Below are 17,777 nucleotides of genomic sequence, written 5' to 3'. Positions count from 1 at the left end.
TACATTGTGTGATTTGTGGCTGTTAAACCATCCTCTTGTCCCTGCAATGAGTCCTACTTGGTCATGTAGTATGATCCTTCTAATGTATTTTTGGATGTGGTTTGGTAATATTTTGTTGTGGATTTTTGCACCTTGGTTCATCAGTGATATTGGCCTGTAGTTCTCTTTTTTTGTAGTGTCTCTGTCTGATTTTGGTATGAGGGTAATGATGGCTTCATAAAATGAGTTCAGAAATGTTCCTTCCTCTTCAATTGTTTGGAATTATGTCAAGAGGATAGGTATTAACTCTTCTTTAAATGTTTGATAGAATTCACCAGGGAAGCCATTTGGACCCGGACTTTTGTTTTCAGGGAGTTTTTTGATTACTGATTTAATTTCATTACTAGCAATCAGTCTATTCAGATTTTCTATTTCATGATTCAGTCTTAAAATATTGTATATTTCTAGGAATTTGGCCATTTTTTCCAGGTTGTCTAATTTGTTGGTGTATAATTGTATAGTATTCTCTTTTGTATTTCTGTGGTATCAGTTATAATTTCTCTATTTTCATTTCTGATTTAATTTAGTCCTCTTTTTTTTTCTTGATGAGTCTGGCTAACAGTTTGTCGATTTTGTTTCTTTTCAAAGAACCAGCTCTTGGTTTCATTGATCTTTTATATTTTTTAGTCTATTTTGTTTATTTCTGCTCTGTTCTTTATTTCCTTCCTTCTCTGAACTTTGAGTTTTGTTCATCTTTTTCTACTTCCTTTAAAATTAAATCATTTGAGACTTTTCTTCTTTCCTGAGGTATCGCTATGAACTTCCCTCTTAGGATGGTTTTTGCTGCGTCCCAAAGATTTTGGACTGTTATTTTTTTTCATTTTCATTTGTCTCTGTGCATTTTTTTATTTCCTCTTTGACTTCTTCATTTTCTCCTTGGTTGTTCGTAGCATGTTGTTAAGTCTCTACATGTTTGTGCCTTTTCCCATTTTCTTCTTGTAATTAATTTCTAGTTTCATACTGTTGTGTCAGAAAAAATGTTTGATATTACTTCAGTTTTGTTAAATTTATTGAGGCTTGTTTTTGGCCTAACACGTGACCTATCCTGGAGAATGTTCCATGTGCACTTGAAAAGAATGTGTATTTTGCTGTTTTTGGATGGAATGTTCTGTATGTATCTGTTAAGTTCATCTGGTCCACTGTGTCATTTAAGGATGATGTTTCCTTATTGATTTTCTGTCTGGATGATCTATCCATTGAAGTAAGTGGGGTGTTAAAGTCCCCTATCTTATTGTGTTGCTGTCTATTTCTCCCTTTAGGCCCGTTAATATTTGCCTTGTATGTTTAGGTATGTTCAGTGCATCGATCTTTACAAATGTTATAATTCTCTTGGCAGATTGACCCCTTTATCTTCCTTCTTTGTCTTTTATTACAGTCTTTGTTTTAAAGTCTATCTTGTCTGATGTAAGTATTGCTACCCCAGCTTTCTTTTCTTTTCCATTTGTGTGAAACATGTTTTTCCAGGCCCTTACTTTCAGTCTGTGTGTGTCCTTAGATGTGAAGTGAGTCTCTTGTAGGCTGCCTATAGATGGGGCTTGGTTTGTTTTTGTTTTTGTTTTTATTTTTTTAATCCACTCATCCACCCTATGTCTTTTGATTGGAGAATTCAGTCCATTATTTTTAAAGTAATTATCGATAGGTGTGTAATTACTGTCATTTCATAAATTGTTTTCTGGCTGTTTTTGTAGTTTTTCTCTGTTCCTTTCTTCTTCTCTTTCTCTCTTCCCTTGTGATTTTAGTTTTCTTTAGTGGTATGTTTAGATTTTTCTTTCTTTCTCTTCTTTTGTGTATTTTATATGTTTTTTTCTTTGTGGTTACCATGAGGTTCACATATAATATCTTATGTATATATGTCTCTTTTTAAGTTAATAGTAAGTTAATTTTGAATACATTCCAGAGCTTTATGTTTTTACTCCATTATATATATAAGATATATATGTATATATATTTTAAGACTTATTTATTTGAGAGAGAGAGAGCAGGAGAGGCAGAGGCAGAGGGAGACGGAGAGAGAGGATCTCAAGCAGACTCTGCAATGAGCATGGAGCCCGATGTGGGGCTTGATCTCACAATCCTGAAATCATGACCTGAGCCAAAACCAAGAGGCAGATGCTTAAACCAAGACCCAGGCACATCCCCCACCATTTTATATTTTTGATGACCACATTTTACATGTTTATTTTATGTATCTAATTATCGTATTTTAATAAATTTTACTACTTTTGTCTTACCCTTTATACTTGCTTTATAAGTGTTTGACCCACTATCTTTATTTTATGTTTACCACTATTTTAAAACACACACACACACTTCTTTTTATAAGAATGGGACATCAGAATTATTTTCCTGGGCGTTCCCCAGCCCTTTACCCTGCAGGAGTTTTCAGCCCACCAGGGAGGGGAGGACTGCAGGCTGAAGGCACCCAGCCACTTCCCACACCCTGCCCAGAGGAGGTGGAGAGGAAGCCAGCAGGACCTCTCCCTCCAGGCCTGCCCTGTATATGGCCACGGGCCAACGAATGTTTTCCAAAGGGCTCTCCAGGCCTGACCTGCCTCTCCACTGCCCGCAGCCCTGTTCGTCTTCTGCACTAAGAGCCGCCGCGCGGAGCGCTACTGGCAGAAGACTCTGCTGCAGATGGAGGAGATGGAATCTCAGATCCGAGAGGAAATCCGGAAAGGTAGCCGGCGGGGACCACCGAGGGCTGTGGACCTTGGCTTTGCCATCTGGGGAATGGGTTTGAGATCTACTCACAGCTCCCTGCCAATCCTCCAGGCTTTGCCGAGCTGCAGACGGACATGACTGATCTGACCAAGGAGCTGAACCGCAGCCAGGGCATCCCCTTCCTGGAGTATAAGCACTTTGTGACCCGCACTTTCTTCCCTAAGGTCAGCCCGCGCCCTTGCCAGCCACCTCAGGGGCTCCTTGATCTCGTTCTGAGCCATGCCAGACTAGAGGGCATTTTTAAGCAGATGGGAAGACGTGGTGCCACGTGGGCCCCTTGAGCAGTGCGTAACCTGCATACATGCTCATGGCAGCCTTGGCCACGTGCCCTCACCTGCCAAGGGAGGGGGCCCAGTTTCTCCCCTCATTTTTCTTCCATACTCATTTGATGTCTGATTGTCCATATGGAAGCCGGCTACTAGCCCCACTGTCCTCCTGGGGTGTAAGACTGGCCTCTCCCTTCACTGAGGGGGCGAGTAGAGGTGTCCCAGGCTCTCCCAAGCCCCCGGTGTCCCACCTGCCTCTCTTAGTGCTGGGTCCCTTCCCAGCCAGGCTTTGGTCTCTACATTCCCTCCTCTTGCCCACTGGACTCTGCCTCAAGCCTCCCACCCCTCTTTGTGTTCTAGGGGCTACCGCCCTGTCCCTTCCCTGGCCTGGCCAGAGCATTTATGCTGGTGGCCGGTGACCTGCCTCTTGCCCTGTCCACACTACTCACCACGCAGCAGCCCCAGCAAGGCCATACCGTGGTCCTTGCTGGCCTCTCTGCTCTTTCTCCCATTCTGTGCTGTTTCTTTTGCTTCCTCTTAAGCCTTGTGCCCTCTTACATTGAACACCCTGCATCATGAGGTTCTGTTCCTTCCTTTTCCCCCACGAAGCCCCTCGGGCCACCCCTCCCTGCTTCTCTGGACCCTTAAGGCCCCTGGGCATGGCCCACTGCCTCTTCTTCCTTTACAAGTTATCCCTTTGCATTTGTTGAGTGGCCCTGGCATGCCAGTCAGGGGAGACCGCAGCCCTGCTGAGATGCCGGGGGGGTGGTCTACCCCTACAGTGCTCCTCCCTCTATGAAGAACGTTATGTGCTGCCCTCCCAGACCCTCAACTCCCAGGGCAGCTCCCCGGTGCAGGAGACGCACCCACTGCTGGGAGAGTGGAAGGTGAGTACCCCACGCACGTACGTGCATATACACACAGGGCTGCCTCCGAGCCACCCCTCTGGGCTTCATTTTCCTGTTCATCTGATCCATTGATCAGTGGAGTTGGGAGGAATCAGTCATTGGAAGACAGTGAGTCCTCCATCCCAGGAAGCATTTAAGGTATAACACCATTCAGTGTGTTAGAAGTGCTGACCCTAAGCCAGGTGACGAGGGAGGAGGATCGGGCCTTTCTGGACATCCCACTCCACCTGCTGCCTAGAGAATGGAAAGCTAGAGGGTCCTAGGCACAGGGACTCTGGGTTACCTCCAGGCACTGTTGACCTTCTCTGAGTGCCACTTTTCAACTCAACTGAGCCATTATTCCCAATCATGGGGTGTGAAGAGACATCTGGCATGAAAAGGTAGTGGGTTTCCCATCCTAGGAGGCATTCAAAGAGCCATTCAGGGCATTATAAGTGCTGACTCCGAGGCCAGGGAGAGGCAGCAGACCCCTGTGGACAGCACCGATTGCTTCCGCAGATCCCGGAGAGCTGCCGGCCCCACATGGAAGAGGGGATCAGCCTGTTCTCCTCATTGCTCAACAACAAGCACTTCCTCATCGTGTTCGTGCACGCGCTGGAGCAGCAGAAGGACTTCGCAGTGCGTGACAGGTCAGGCCGCGGGCTCTGGGAGAGGGACGGGGGCCGCTGGAGGCCGCACAGCCCGACCTGGCTTGGCCTGGCCAGACCAAGTCCCCTTGCCTGCCGGGCAGTAGGCATCCACCCGGCGCCGGGCCCGCGCGTGCCTCCCTTTCCTGGGCCCGGACGCCCCAGATGGGGGCCCACAGGCACAGGGGCTGCTGTGGACGGCAGAGGCGGTGGCCCCTTCCCCGGGTGGGTTTGAGCCGCATTCACCCGTCTGCCAGACGCCACCCACGCAGGCACGCCTGCGGCCGCCGGGTGCACAAGGCCGCGCCGGAGCGCCACGACCCGCGTCGGCTCCCGGCGCGCAGCGGGTGCTGACGCCCTGCGCCTGCCCGCAGGTGCAGCCTGGCCTCCCTGCTGACCATCGCGCTGCACGGCAAGCTCGAGTACTACACTGGCATCATGAAGGAGCTGCTGGTGGACCTCATCGACGCCTCGGCCGCCAAGAACCCGAAGCTCATGCTGCGGCGCACGGAGTCGGTGGTGGAGAAGATGCTCACCAACTGGATGTCCATCTGCATGTACAGCTGTCTGCGGGTGAGGCGGCTCCCGGGCCGGCACCCGGATCCGACTCGGCGTCAGCCTCGGGCGGCTCCGGGGGGACGGGTCCTCGCGCCCTCGGTGCCGACGAGGAAAGGGGCTCGGGGAGCAGGGACCGGTCTGTAGGGGCCCTTCTCCAGCTCGGGGACGGCCTGGCTTCCCGCGAGGGCTCAGAGCATGCCCAGGGGCTTTGTTCCAGATTGTTTTCTTAGTCATCAAACCCTCCCTTGTGTCCTTTGGGCCACGGCTCTGGGTTCAGATGGTAAATCAGGCCCCGTCCTAGCCCTTAAGACCCCCTCAGGCTTAGGGAGACAGATGCGGAAATAGTGATTAAAATACAGGGCAATAAAGGCCACACAGTGGAATTCAACCGCTGAGGCCTCGGACCCAGCTGGAGGGTTCAAGGTGGCTTCCTGGAGGAGGTGGCTCTAAGCTCAGGTCTGGGGCATAGTAGGAGGGCAGGGGTATGAGGCCCAGCCTGGCGCAAGATGCTCTACACTCACCAGTCTGGGATTTGAGACCACATCCTGTGCCCTGGTTCCACCTTAACTCACCCTGGGCGGCTTAGCGGAGTCATGGGCTTGGGAGCTGCTGATTCAGGTGTCAAGTCTAGCTCGCTACTTCCCTGCTGGGTGCCCCTGGGCAGGCTGATTGTCCTTTCTGAGCCTCAGCAGTGAGGGAAGAGTTGCTGGATGATCAATTGAACGCGCCTATCCACAGCCAGTCCTCAGAGACGCGGGGAAGGGGGACAGAAGGCAGGGGGAGATGGGGAGAGTGGCTCTAGGATCCCAAAGGGGGGTGGTACCCAGGCAGCCATGGTGGCATTGGTAGAGGGGAGGGGTGAAAACGCTCCAGATGGGGGCCACAGCAGGGCCAAAGGTTTGGGGGCTGGAATATGGAGGCTGGGCTTCAAGGCAGTGGGGTCTGGGCTGGGCAGGCTGGGCCTCAGCCCCTGACAGCCCCGTGCCCACCCCAGGAAACAGTTGGGGAGCCATTCTTCCTGCTCCTGTGTGCCATCAAGCAGCAGATCAACAAGGGCTCCATTGATGCCATCACAGGCAAGGCCCGCTACACGCTCAACGAGGAATGGCTGCTGCGGGAGAACATCGAGGCCAAGCCCCGGGTGAGTCAGGCGGCTGGGCAGCCAGGTGGGAGCCATCTCCCAGGCTGGCTGGGCGGGGGATCCACATGCCTGGAGCACCCCGACCCTAATCATGACCCAGCTGTCCCGGGCGGGTTGTTAATCCCGCCTGGGCCCAGGGTACTGAGGGGAGGGGCTTGCTGACTGTCTTCTCTTCTCTCGGGCAGAACCTGAACGTGTCCTTCCAGGGCTGCGGCATGGACTCGCTGAGTGTGCGGGCCATGGACACGGACACGCTGACACAAGTGAAAGAGAAGATTCTGGAAGCCTTCTGCAAGAATGTGCCCTACTCTCAGTGGCCACGTGCAGAGGACGTTGACCTTGGTGGGTAGGAACTGGGTGGCGGGCCTCAGCATTGGGTCACTCCAGTGGGAACTGTCCCCCGCCTTGGTTGTATACTCCTTTCACTCAGGAAAGGTACATTGGTTGTGGCCCTGGGGACATAGAGGTGATCAGACAAGTTGCCCATCACCAAGGAGCTCCTGTTCTGGCAGGGAGATGGGTCCTGGGTGAGCAAGCTGCAGACAACAGCAAAAAGTATTCGGGAAAGGCTTGCTCAAGGAGGGGAAATGGGAGTGGGTTTTGAAGGATGTGTAGGAGTTCTGGTTCAGCCAAAAGCTGCCATTCGTTCTAGGACCACAAGGCCTGTTCCAGGCACCAGGTTGCGATGATAAATAGACGCAGTGACTGCTGTTCAGAGCAGGGGCTCACTGGGTCTGGCGAGCAGGAGCCGGGATAGGCTAGGAGATGAGGTTAGGCAGGCACTCAGTCCCCCAGAGCCTGGAAGGGCAGAGTCAGTACCTAAGGACGGTGGGAGTCATGGAAGGTGCATTATCCCTTTCACACATGGTACCTTTTTTTTATTTCATCAGCAGTAGTAAAGTAACAACCTTGAGGATGAGGACATTGCCAGGCCTCCTGCTTTGTGCCTACCACCCCCCTCTCCTCTGGACCTTTTTCCTTCTCTGCATTTTACACATGGAAAAATAGAGGCTCAGAGAGAGGCATGGCTTGCCCTAGGTTCCAGAGAGAGAGCGAGGGGCCTCTCCCTGGGTGGGCCAGGCTGGTGCTGCCCCCTCCGGCCAGCCCCTTGTCCCTGACATCCTGTTTCCTGCCCCCAGAGTGGTTCGCCTCGAGCACGCAGAGCTATATCCTCCGGGACCTGGATGACACCTCAGTGGTGGAAGACGGCCGCAAGAAGCTCAACACACTGGCCCACTACAAGGTAGGGTCCCCAGCCCCACCCATCCCCCACTTGCACCCTCCCTAACCTCTGACCTCTGACCTCGGCCTCTCCCCTCCTGTCAGATCCCTGAAGGTGCCTCCCTGGCCATGAGCCTCACAGACAAGAAGGACAACACACTGGGCCGAGGTAGCACCGGTGGACATGGGGAGGGGGTCAGGCCAGGCTTCGGCCCCTTCTGAGCAGCCCTAGTAGGGAAACTGAGGCTCCAAGAGGCAGGGCTGGGCCGGGCTATGGTCTCCTTTATCGGGGCAAGGACCAGGCCAGGCCCCTCTGCCCCAGTACTGCTTGGGCAGGGCCTGCTGCCAGGCCTCCTCAGGCTGGGATCCTGCGGGCAGCCAGAGAGAGGCCCCGAGAGGGCGGGATGTGGTTTCAGGAGGTCTGGGCAGCTGCCAGGCTGGAGGGGGAGGCTGGCATGCCCATCTGGGCTTTGGGCTGTGTCCCTGCCTCAATTCCACCCCAGTCCACACCCTCAGGCTCCCAGGCCTAGCTGCTCAGCTGCCAGGCATGGGGTCCTAGGCTCTTTGGTCTCAGGGTCCCCTGCTGAGGTCAGGAGCAGGATCTTGGGTCTCTCCCCGCCGCTTACAAGGTCTGCGTTGGCAGGAGCTCTGGGCTGGGCAGTGGAGGGGGTGAGGGCAGCCATCCTGTCCCCTTGTGGGGGTCTCCCCCATGTCCCTCTGTTTCTCCTTTCTCCCTGTGTGCAGCTCTCTCTCATGGCCTTTTTCTCTCGGTCTCATTCTCTGTGTCTCTCTGGATCTCTGTCTCTTCCCTCTTTCTCTGTTTGCATTTTTATGTCTCTCACTTTCTCCAGGTATTGCTTTGGGCCTCTCTCTCTGCCTCTCTCCATTTTTCCGTCCCCATTTCTGTTTCTCTCTCTCCCCCCTCCTCTCTCTTGTTTATTTATTGTGTTTTCCCTCTCACAGTGAAAGACTTGGACACAGAGAAGTATTTCCATCTGGTAAGTGCCCGGCCTCTGGCCCTGGGGGTGCCCACCCTCACTGGGTGTGGACTTGGCTTCCTGCCACCCTGGGGCTCTGGGGACAGTACTCCCAGGCCCTGGGAAAGGCTGGGGACTGGGGAGCAGGGATGGGTCCCAGAATCACCCTCATGCCTTGTGCACCACGAATCATCTGTGGAGCCAGGTAGCTGCGGGGTGCGGGACAGGACCTCCCACAGGACGGCCAAGGATGGCGCCAGGCGCCAGCCTGACCACTGCCCCGGCCTCCTAGGTGTTGCCCACAGACGAGCTGGCAGAGCCCAAGAAGTCCCACCGGCAGAGCCACCGCAAGAAGGTGCTACCGGAGATCTACCTGACTCGCCTCCTGTCCACCAAGGTGGGCCTGGCCTCTCCTCCCGTCAGCTGTGGGCATGGGCCTGGGGGCGGGGGAGGAGCTCCCCCTGCGAGAGGCTCAGGGCTTCACCGTTGCTCCTGAGGAGGGGTTTGCTCTCAGCTGTGAAAGCTGCCTGACGCCCTCTGTAGTAGCCAACATGACAGGGCAGCAGAGGCCCACATGGGTCAGTGCTGTCCCTGAGGTCACACGGCTCAGGTGGCAGAGCCACCCCCCCCAGCCATACCAATTCCCCCACCTTGTGCCCCAGTATCTGGATTAGTCCTTACAACACCCCTGGGAGGAGGACTTCACTCACCCATTTCATAGACAAGAAAACAAGGCCTGGAGAGGTTAGGTGATCAGCTCGATGGTACATGGCTTTCCCAGTCGCCAGCCCAAGCACTTGGGGCTCCCTAGGGCTAACAGAGGTGCCACTCACCTTTGCCAAGTGGTCCCGGGCTGACGGCAGCCACCCCACTCCTCTGCAGGGCACACTGCAGAAGTTTCTGGATGACCTGTTCAAGGCCATCCTGAGCATCCGTGAAGACAAGCCCCCACTGGCTGTCAAGTACTTCTTTGACTTCCTGGAGGAGCAGGCTGAGAAGAGGGGGATCTCCGATCCTGACACTCTGCACATCTGGAAGACCAACAGGTCGGTGGGCAGGCAGGCAGGGATGGGTGGCTTTATTGTTTCAACATGGGCAGTACTCGTGCAGGGGCGAAGAGCCTGGTCTGTCAGCCCACCTGCCTGGATTCAGTCCCTGTTTGCCACTTCATAGCTGTGTGACCTTGGGTAAGTGACTTACCTCTCTGTGCTTTAGTCTTCCCAGCTGTAAAACTAGGGGGATAAAAAGTAGTCCACCTTACTTGTAAGAATTAACCAAAAGCAAGCATGATAGAAGGTTTGCCCTCAGCATCATTTCTCTCCCCACTCCTCTTGTGTGGGCACCATCAGCTCTGTTTTACGGATGAGAACAACGGCCCTCGCAGGGGCAGAACTGGGCTTAAACCCACCTGATCAGAGTCCCATACCCAGTTCGTAGCTTTCCTTTAAGGCACATCTTTCTTAGCTTTCTGGGTCACAGAACCCCACAACTTCAGCCTGAACCTCAGGAGAAGTGACACAGCCTAGAAGTTTCTGTGCAGTTGCAGGGGCTTCTCAGAGCTCTGGTGGGCGTGTGTGGGGGGTTTGTCCATGCACTTCAGGCTGCTGAGTCGCTGGGCGGCCCTGGGACAGGGGTATTACCAATCCTCTCTGGCCGCCTGAGGCCAAGGACAAAAATCCAGACCCCCCCCCCCAGCCCTTTCTGGCTGCTCCGTGGCCCCAGCTAATGGTGGACTTCCTGCTGCTGTGCAAGGGCCGGAAGGAGGAGCCGTGTGCTGCCAGGCAGGGCGGGGTTGGGGGGTTCTTCTAATGAGAACCAGGACCTGGCTTGAGGCTCCGTCATGAGAGCAGAAGGCTCGGTGGGGGCTGGGGGCCGGCGTGAAGGTAGCCTGGCCCTGGCATCCTGCCCCACTGCACACGGCAACCTCCTTGGCTCTTGGCCCCTCTGCCACCCCAGCCGGCGGGGGTGGTCGTCAGCCCCCTGCGTGGATGAGCAAACTGAGGTTCCCTCTTGAGTCGGAGCCTTTCTGGCCTGGAGGGGTAAAGCCAGCCTGTCCTCAGCGCCTGGCTGCCTCCCTCCTGTGAACCGCCCCTCCCCCGCCCCGCAGTGCCTGCTTCCTTTGCTGCACATCCTCAGGGTGGACTCACCGCGCCTCCCTCTCCCCCGTCCCACAGCCTTCCTCTCCGGTTCTGGGTGAACATCCTGAAAAACCCCCAGTTTGTCTTCGACATCGACAAGACGGACCACATCGACGCCTGCCTCTCCGTCATCGCTCAGGCCTTCATTGACGCCTGCTCCATCTCTGACCTGCAGCTGGGCAAGGTCTGCCGCTCCAGGGCTGGCTGCCACGGGCCGGGCAGGAAGCGGGGGCGTTAGATCTTTCCGGGAGGGGAACCCAAGGAGCTCGGGTTTGGGGAGCATGGGATGAACAGGGACCTTCCAACGGGGGCAGATACCCAGCCTGGCCCCCATGGTCAGAAACTGCACCTGCCTCAGGCGTGCTTAGCACCTCCTTCCCATACTTAGGCCCTAGAGCCGGGCCCGGGCAGCCAGTGTCAGTGTGGGAAAGGGGCGCGGTCAGCTGCGACATCATGAGCACTGTCAGCCAGGCTCCAGTTAGCAGGCCCCTGGTCTAGAGCCCTCCACGTGGGCACTGAATGAGGGAGTGGGTGGGGGAACAGGCAGCCAAGACCTCTGAGCTGCCCACAGGAGGACAGCCCTGAGAGGTCTGTCTGCGGGGAGAGGATCTGGCGGGCTCTGGAGACGGGGAGAGGAGGGTGAAGGGGCCTCTAGGCAGCGGGAGCTACCTGGCCCAGGGCAGGGCGGCGTGAAGGCGTGCTGGCGGCTGTGAACACTAATGAGATGGTCTCAATAGATGAGCACTGCAGGATGGTGGGTGCGGCCGTGCCATCAGCCCCTGACTTTCTGAGGCCGAGAGAGAGAGAGAGAGAGACAGACAGACAGACAGACAGAGACAGAGACACGCAGAGAGAGACACACACACACTATGAATGCCCTCCTCACTTCTCACATACGGTCTCCGCAGGCAGGATGCCTGTGACAAAGCCCTGGGAGCGCACTTGGCACGTTTTGCTTTCGGGCGTTGGAAACACACAGTGGGAAATATTCCACTGAGCCAGCACTCAGGCTTCCAGCAACCTTAGCCACCAAGACCCACAACCCTAAGCAAGGATGTAAACGAAACAGCCTGCATGCAACAAAGAGCTGGCCCACAGCCCGTGTACTTTTTCCCCCAAAGAAAGCAGGTCCCCCTCCAGGTCATCCCCTGACAGTGCCGTAGAAAATAGGGCAGGGGTTCCGTGCCAAAGGGCAGCACCGGGAGCGGGTGAAGAGCCCCGGCCTGGTCCAGAGCCGGCTGTGACGGGGCCGTGTGCGTGGCAGTGGGGACACGCGCGGGTCCAGAAACAGGTCTGTCCGGTGTCCATCCGCCACTTACGCCCGCCCCTCCTCTATGCCCAGGATTCGCCCACCAACAAGCTCCTGTACGCCAAGGAGATCCCTGAGTACCGGAAGATCGTGCAGCGTTACTACCAGCAGATCCACGACATGATGCCGCTCAGTGAGCAGGAGATGAACGCGCACCTGGCCGAGGAGTCGCGGGTGCGGCGGGCTCCAGAGGGGCCGGGCGGGCGCAGGGGGCGCTGCCTGCCAGGGAGGGGCTGTGGGAAGCTGGGGGTTTGTGTGTAACCGCCCCCACCCCGCCTTCTTCCTCGTAGAAATACCAGAACGAGTTCAACACCAATGTGGCCATGGCTGAGATTTATAAATACGCCAAGAGGTATCGCACACAGGTGGGTACCCCTGCTGGGAGGCACCCACCCTGGGGGCCGCGGTGCCCCCCTCTCAGCCCTGCGCACCACCTCCTGTCTGCTCAGGAGAGCCCCAGGAGAGGCTCGTGTTCAAGTAGTCACACCCCGGGGTGTTGGCGCTGTAGGGCCGCTTACCAGCCATAGAAATCCAGGCATCGCTGCTCCCCACCTTCTGCGGTGGGGGCCTCTGGGTCCAGGGCCTCGCACCGTGACCCAGCTGTCCCTTGCTTCCCCCTCAGATCATGACGGCCCTGGAGGCGAACCCCACTGCCCGGAGGACCCAGCTGCAGCACAAGTTTGAGCAGGTGGTGGCTCTGATGGAAGACAACATCTACGAGTGCTACAGCGAGGCCTGAGCCTGGGGCAGACGTCCGGGGAGGGGCACACCGCCCTCCACGTCACCTTGCGCCCCGGGCCTCAGGCTCCGGCTGGGAAATGACTGAGCAGGGTCGGCTTCTGGGGGCCGTGCGGGGAGAGGGGGCGGGTGGAGGGGCTTCTCTGAGCCAGGCAGAGGAGCCCCCAGCCCCGGGCTCCTCCCGCCTGCCCCCCAGAGCTGATCTCTGGGTTGGGGACTTGAAAGCCACAGTCAGCCCCTGGTAAGGCTCCCGCCAACCCCCAAGCACAGCCTCGATGGAGCCCAGGCTCTGCCGCCACCACTGCTGCTGAGAGCCCCGCCCCACAGGGCCCCGCGCCCTCCCCCGGAGACGAGCCCCCGGCCCAGAGGCCGCTGCCAGAAACACTACCTCATCCAATGTGGCGGAGGGGAGGCCTCCTCGAACCAGCCCTCAAGTGGATTCGGCTTCAAGCATCCAAGTGTTCTCTCCGTCTTCCGTCACCCAGAGAGGACCCTGGCGACACACAGTTCACCCGGCATCAGACGCTGGTCGCTCTAGCGGCTGCTCGTGGAGTGGGCAGCGCCCACTGCCCGTGGGCAGGCTCTGGGGGCTCTCCCACCAGCCGGGGTGGGCAGAGGACTAGGGGACAGGTGCTGAGCGCTGCTGGCTGGAGGGGGGGAGAGGGGCTAAGTCGTATCAAGGCTGTAGCTGGGCTACTTGATCTTGCTGGAAGTGTTTCTAAAGATAGCACCACTTTTTTTTTTTAATTTTAAAGCTTTTATATATTAAAAAACTTCTCACGCGCCAACTGTGAATAGCTGCCGCTTGTGCAGAGGACCCGGGGAGGGGTCCCCAGGGGCTCCCACCACAACACTGGAAAGGACTGTTCCAGAGCACAGGCAGACCTGGCAGAGACACCCCCCCCTTCCAAATCCAAGGCCCTGAAAAAAGCACCCATTCTCTTCCTGTCAGAAGCCACCCTCTGTGGCTGAGCCGGCTCCCCATGCAGCAGACCCAGCCAGTGCCGGGACTGGCTCCGAGCCCGCAGGGCTGGGCTGGAGGGGGTGGCTGGGAAGCTCTGGAACCTTCTTTATAATAAAAGCCTGATGGGAAAACCTGCTGTGGGCTCCAGCCTTTATCCAGAGATGGCCAAAGAGGGAAATGTGTGTGTGAGTAGAAGGGAGAGGGGCAGCTGGGTGTAGAGCTTTGCCTTGGCCGTGCTCCTGCGTGAGGTTTGGGCAGACATCGGACTTAGCCCTGGGGAGGCAGCAGCAGGGTTCAGTGGGACAAGGTCTATGTGCCCTGGGCCTGGCCCACAGCTCACCTTCTTGGCCTTGGAGGGCACTCAGGGGACCTCCAAGAAGAGGCCATGGCAGCCATGTGCCACCTATCCCCGGGCAGGCCCTGCTCCTATTATCTTTATAACAGGCCTGTGAGGAACGGGACATTATGCCCATTTTACAGATGTAGAAATGGAGTCTCAGCATGATGGACGGATCCCCACAGGTCATAGAGCCAGGGAGCAGCAGAGTGGGGACCCAAACCAGGTCGCATGGGCCCCCATACCTCTGTTTTGTGCTTCTTCCAGGCAGTCTCCACAGTGGCCCCCAAATGTGTGGGGAGGTCAAGGTGACAGCCCTAGAAAGAGAACTGGTGTTTACACATGCCCCCTGAATTTCTCATCAATCTTGAAAACCCCATTTTTTCATGTGAGGAAATACGCAGTTTCCCCAAGGCCAGTGTAACCCTGGACTGTTCCCAGTGGGGCAGTCCGTTCCTCAGGATGGTTAAGCTGACTTGGGGTCTGCACTTCCACAGAACCCCCAGCCCACCCGGTGGGCTCTGGGCCTGAGCTGGGGGTGAGGTTCATTGCCGTCCCCCAAGAAAAGGTCGTGAGAGAACTGGCTCCAAATTAGAAGCAACTCAAGTTAATCATCTTTCCATCATAATGGGGAAAAACGAAGCACCCATTTATCAAGAATAAGAACAGGACAGAAAAATTCATACAATTTAAAACAAAATCCCACAAATACCAGTTCTAGAATTAATGAGGACAGAGAAGTGAGAAAAGAAAAATAAACAATTTTTAGCTTTAAAAATAGCCTTTTCCTGTAGGGGCTTCTGGGTGGAGACAGATTCTTTATCTTTTCAAATTTTATATTCTGAGCACTGATTCCGTTTCATTAAGCAGATTTTCTAATTTAAGTTATTGACACATTTGATACGGATTTTTTTTTTTTTTGGTCTGATTTTAGAATGTGTTTCCTGCAGACATGTCAGGAAATAAAAGCTACCCTAACCCGCCCATGGTTCGTGCCCCAGAGCATGCCGGCCCAGATCGTGTGCCCGCCTGGATCGGGGGCTGAGGAAATCCGGGACACCATTCTGTAACCTGCCTTTTCCCCCGTGCAACAGTATGTCAGTGACACCTTCCCGCGGCATTAAATATTCCGCAGCCTGATTAACATGCAGTTCCTTCTTGAAGTTTAGAAACACATTGGCACATGGCGGAAAACTCTCTAGTTTCTGGGGTCATTTCTAACACAGAAGGTGGGAGACTTCTGTGAACCGCCCACAGTTCTTATCTGGGGCCCTGAAGACTTGCCTTGCAGCGACAGGCGTCCCTTGGCTCTCTGAAGGTCATGGGAGGTCATGGACACTGGCACCGTGTCCTCAAGAGGGGCGGAGACTTGACCGTGTCTCACGGGTGCTGGATGCTCTGCGTCCCCTCCCAGGCCAGGGGTACTAACTCGCCCCAGGCTTGTGGACGCATGAGACCCAGGGATGCCATCCAAGGCATCGCAGGGTGGCTCCCACAACCCCCTGCCAAACCGTGAAAAGGAGCAGAGGCACAACCCCCCCGCCCCCCGCCGCCCGCGTAGGAAGTGCCAGCCCCACCCCTGCCATCTGCTCACAGTACCCTCGGGGGCCTGCTGGCAGCCGCACTGCAGATCCCCCAGGGAAGCTGGCAGCACAGCTAGACAGCACCTCACGTGGGATTCAAGGAAGTGAGGGCAGGGTTGAAGGAGCAGGGGCAGGAAAGAGCTGCCTGATGCCCCATGCCGGCCTGCATCGCTTTTCCTTTGTGCCCTGTCTGCCTGCTTTCCCAAGTCCCATCCAGTTTCCCACCTCCTCCCTTCTAACTCACCCCTTCCTTCTCCGCCCCTCCCCGGCTCAGCTGTCACCCCTCAACTGGTCTCCCTCTCCGCAGCCTCCCTCCCGGGCAGAGCCGTCACCCCAGGAAATGGTCACCCTGGAGTCACCAGGCTGTGTCCACTCCAACCTGCAGACTCATCCTTGACCCCTTTCTTCCACCCAGTACTTAAGCAAATCCCATCCACCCTGCTTAAACTTCTACCCAGAACCCACCACTTGCAAGCCCTCCCTCCGTGAACAGCTGTCCTCACCTGGACCACGGCGGGGGCCCTCTAGCTGCCCGTGTCCCCTGCAGTCGCTCTGCTGCTCTCACGGCCCTTCCTCGTGATTACAATGAAACCAGAAGTTCTTCCCCTGGCTTACAGGGCCCTGCCCACTCTAGCCCTGGCCACCCCACTGGCCTTGCTTGGCTACTACTGCTGTGTAACAAACCACCCCAACCCTCAGGGACTTAAAACAATAGCATTTACAGGAGTCCCCCACCCCCGGCCCCGCTTCTCCACGGGGCATACATTCCAAGACCCCCGGGGGCAGCCTGAAACAGCAGACAGTGCGAACCCTACGTATACTATGTCTTTTCCTAGACATACATACCCACGATAAAGTTTGATTTATAAATTAGGCACAGTAAGAGATCAACAAGTAGTAATAAAAATCGAACAATTGTAACAATATACTATAATCAAAATTACGTCACTGTGGTCTCTCTCAAAATAACTTACTGTATCGTACTCGCCTTCTTGTGACGGAAGAGGAGAAAATGTCTGCGTGAGGAGGTGCGGTGAGGGGCCAGACAGAGGCAGTGGGCCGTAGCGGTGGGCTACCACCAACCTCGGGCTGATACCTCAGAAGGAAGGTCACCTGCTTCTGCAAACCACACCAAGCGAAACCGTGGGTAAGGGGACACTGCTGTTTGTTCCTCGTGCATCCACGATTGGGACAGGGTTCGGCAGCGGAAGCTTGTCCCTGTTCCACGTGGTGTCAGCCGTGGCAGTTCAGCTACAGCTAAAAGTTCCGTTTCCGGCGCACTCCTCTGGCTGGTAAATTGGTCAGGGATTGCAGCTGGGGCTGAAAATCGGGGTGCCTCTGTTCCTTTCCTGTGGCTGCTTGGGCTTTCCCACAGCATGCCTGTGGAGTTCTAAGAGCAAGTGTCAAAACAAAAACAAAAAAAAACCAGGATACACAAGGAGTAGAAGCAGCCAGTCCCTTAAGGTCTGGGCCCAGAGACTGTCATAATGTCCTTTCCACTGTATTCTACTGTTTAAGCAATCGCAGATCCCAGAGGTAAGGGGCAGGGCCTGCACCTTTCCATGGGAAGAGGGTCACAGAGATTTTTAAAGCACCCTGGGCCTCATCTCCCACTACTGCCCCTCCTCACTGGTCTTCAGCCCCATGGATCTCCTTGAGGCTCTCTGAGCCTGTCAAGCAGGTTTCTACCCAGGGCCTTTGCACTTTCTCCTCCTTCTGTGGATTAGAGCAGGGCCCTCTCAGTAACTAGTTGTTGGATGGTCCCCTCCGTAGCCAGAGGGCTTTTTCTAAACACACACTAACCACCTTAGTCTCTCCCCGGCCTATAACCCTCCCCACACCCCCTACTGTCTACCTTCCCTCGTCCACCCCATCCCCTCCCCTCCCCTATCCCCCATGCTCCTCCCAGAGCCACAGACCCCCTCCCCTTCCATCACACCATCCAACCCCACCTCACATGCTGGGCCTTCTGCCTGTAATGCCCTTCCCCCCTCAGCTGTCTCCTGCTTATCCTTTAAGACCAAAAGCCACCTCCTCCAGGAAGCAGTCCCAGATCTCAGGCTGGGTTTAACACCCCTCCTGTGCCTCCACAGGCCCCTACATGCCATGGACCCCTGAAACAGCCCTTTACATTGTACAACCTGTTTCCGCCAGGGAAGGAATCCCTATCTGGGCCTGAGCCACAGATGGCCAAAATACTTGGACCTCAGCCTCCACCCACATGGATTTGTGAGGGAAAAAAAGCCTTTAT

General features: G+C 55.6%; 1 protein-coding gene across 1 annotated transcript in view; it reads left to right on the top strand.

Annotated features, from left to right (window-relative positions):
- The window catches only part of PLXND1 (plexin D1), a gene marked incomplete at its 5' end in the record, with an annotated part of 54,915 nt that extends 42,272 nt beyond the window's left edge, over window positions 1–12,643 (top strand). Inside the window, 16 exons of the mRNA XM_034657254.1 lie at window positions 2,609–2,716; window positions 2,812–2,924; window positions 3,809–3,913; window positions 4,433–4,563; window positions 4,935–5,133; window positions 6,113–6,259; window positions 6,445–6,601; window positions 7,399–7,502; window positions 7,586–7,649; window positions 8,444–8,478; window positions 8,750–8,854; window positions 9,340–9,503; window positions 10,632–10,779; window positions 11,938–12,078; window positions 12,195–12,269; window positions 12,527–12,643. Coding sequence (XP_034513145.1) covers window positions 2,609–2,716; window positions 2,812–2,924; window positions 3,809–3,913; window positions 4,433–4,563; window positions 4,935–5,133; window positions 6,113–6,259; window positions 6,445–6,601; window positions 7,399–7,502; window positions 7,586–7,649; window positions 8,444–8,478; window positions 8,750–8,854; window positions 9,340–9,503; window positions 10,632–10,779; window positions 11,938–12,078; window positions 12,195–12,269; window positions 12,527–12,643 — 1,913 coding nt within the window. The remainder of the gene's footprint in view (window positions 1–2,608; window positions 2,717–2,811; window positions 2,925–3,808; window positions 3,914–4,432; window positions 4,564–4,934; window positions 5,134–6,112; window positions 6,260–6,444; window positions 6,602–7,398; window positions 7,503–7,585; window positions 7,650–8,443; window positions 8,479–8,749; window positions 8,855–9,339; window positions 9,504–10,631; window positions 10,780–11,937; window positions 12,079–12,194; window positions 12,270–12,526) is intronic.
- Between the last annotated feature and the right edge of the window lie 5,134 nt (window positions 12,644–17,777).

The sequence above is a fragment of the Ailuropoda melanoleuca genome, chromosome 4 (genome assembly GCF_002007445.2).
Source record: "Ailuropoda melanoleuca isolate Jingjing chromosome 4, ASM200744v2, whole genome shotgun sequence".
Classification (NCBI taxonomy): Eukaryota; Metazoa; Chordata; class Mammalia; order Carnivora; family Ursidae; genus Ailuropoda; species Ailuropoda melanoleuca.
This window is presented reverse-complemented; position numbering and strand designations above follow the sequence as displayed.